This window comes from Meleagris gallopavo, chromosome 8 (assembly GCF_000146605.3).
Source record: "Meleagris gallopavo isolate NT-WF06-2002-E0010 breed Aviagen turkey brand Nicholas breeding stock chromosome 8, Turkey_5.1, whole genome shotgun sequence".
Taxonomy (NCBI): Eukaryota; Metazoa; Chordata; class Aves; order Galliformes; family Phasianidae; genus Meleagris; species Meleagris gallopavo.
The window spans coordinates 11,039,721-11,041,588 of NC_015018.2; the positions used below are offsets into that span (position 1 = coordinate 11,039,721).

The following is a 1,868-nucleotide window of genomic DNA, read 5'->3' on the forward strand; positions in this document are numbered from 1 at the left end:
GCCGCATCCGCAAGCAGCGGTGACGGCGGCACAGGAGCAATGCTCAGCAGCGGGGACCCCTGGCTGGAGGAAACCTCCTTCCCCACCTCCTGATGCAGGCGCTGCGGCACCCGGAGCCAAGTGGGGGTGAGTCGCAAAGCAGGGATCCTTTTTCCTCCTTTCATTGCGGTTTTTCCTTCTCCATCAACCCGGGGATGTCCCCACCGCCGAAGAGTGCGAGGAGGACGCATTCCCATCCAGCGCAGAGCTTTTTATTCTCACCTCTCCTTCCAGTTCCCTCTCGGAGCATCCTCTTATTTCTCACTCGGTAACGTTGCAAGGGATTGCAGTCCAGGGTGATAAAGTCAGGCAAAGTTTTGGGCTTAATATAGGTATCAGGCAATGCTGCTGCGGGCTCTGCTGCTGCCCAGTCCAACGTTTCCCTTTCCCTGCCTGAAAACTGCAGCCAATGAGCATGCAGGGTGACTCTCCCCCTGCTCAGCAGCCTCCCACATCCCTGCCGGGGACCGGTGCATGGATCTGCTCCCCCAGTAGGTCTGCAGTGGCAAAATGACGTTTCCCCATCCAGCAGGAGCTCTCCTGGCTGCAGGTAATTATAATAATTATGTATAATTAAGGCTGCATGTGGAAGAGTACAGGGGGTCCTCCTACCTGGACACTCTGCATGCTCCTGTACCAACTGCATGGCAGTCCACACAGATGCATCTCCTGCATGGACTGAGCACTGTAGTGCAGCGAGAGGTGGGCTTCTTACCATGCCCTGCTTTCCTTGCATGATCCCTAGGAAAATCCCATGAGAACAAGATGCCTGCTGTCCTTCTTTAACCTTTCATCAAAAATTAATTCTGAGCTTTGAGGAACATCCACACCACCGAGCCATCCCACCTGCTGAACTAATCCAGCCCCATGTGCTGGAAGCAGAATATGGCTGGGACTCCCCACATCTGAGGGCATTAGGAAAAGAAGAGAACCATTGCTTCATCTCCCCTTCCATCTTCATTTTTCTGCTTTCCCTTCCTTAGACCCCTCCAATGGCAGCTGGGCTAACGCCAGCGAAAGCCAGGTCCTGAAGGAAAATTACACCTTCTTGGCATACTACCAGCACTCCTCGCCTGTGGCTGTGATGTTCATCCTAGCCTACACCTTTATCTTCCTCATGTGCATGATTGGCAACATCCTGGTGTGCTTCATAGTGGTGAAGAACCGCCAGATGCGGACGGTCACCAACATGTTCATCCTCAACCTTGCCATCAGCGACCTGCTGGTGGGCATATTCTGCATGCCTACAACCCTGGTGGACAACCTCATCACAGGTGAGCAGGGCATGGGGTGAGACGTGATGGGGAAGGGAAGTGTTGAGAGACACCATCCACCTTCTTCTTGCTCTCCCTGAGGGGCTGCCTCCAAAACTCTCTCCCATTTTTTGTGCTGAGTTCAAGGAGGGTGGCAGATGGGCATTCAGCCATATCTGATGGAGGTTCAAAGCCATAATGCTGCTTTCCATTATATCGAGTGGAACAAGCCACAGCCAGGGCAGAGTATTTATATAATTACTGCCACATGCAATTTATTAATTGTGGCCTCATGCCCAGGCAAGGCAGGGTGTCACATCCTCCTGTTTCCAAGGGGCACAGGGTCTTTTTTCAAAGTTTCAAAGGTAAAAAGGGTTTGGGTGGCATTTTGGCTCCATGATATCATCTGTGTGTCCCAATGCTGTGCCACACCCGAAGATACCTTAGCAGGGAAAACAAATTAAAGCCCAGCAGATCAAGGACCCAAAGGTCAGTCTCTCTGATAACAGCTGGAGTCCAACAGAAATCTTGCTCTACAACCTTCTGGAAAGTGTAATACACATCTCCTTTTTTTTT

At 51.8% G+C, this 1,868-nt stretch overlaps 1 protein-coding gene across 2 annotated transcripts in view; it reads left to right on the forward strand.

Annotated features, from left to right (window-relative positions):
* The first annotated feature begins 6 nt into the window (after positions 1-6).
* Positions 7-1,868, forward strand: part of NPFFR1 (neuropeptide FF receptor 1) — a 4,159-nt gene continuing 2,297 nt past the window's right edge. The window contains exons 1-2 of one of the 2 annotated variants that reach the window (XM_010714312.2): positions 7-126; positions 1,023-1,313. In XM_010714312.2, the coding sequence (XP_010712614.1) occupies positions 93-126; positions 1,023-1,313 (325 nt within the window). In that variant the 5' untranslated portion in view covers positions 7-92. Of the gene's footprint in view, positions 590-1,022; positions 1,314-1,868 lie in introns of both variants that reach the window. The other variant, XM_010714310.2, reaches the window with a different exon arrangement.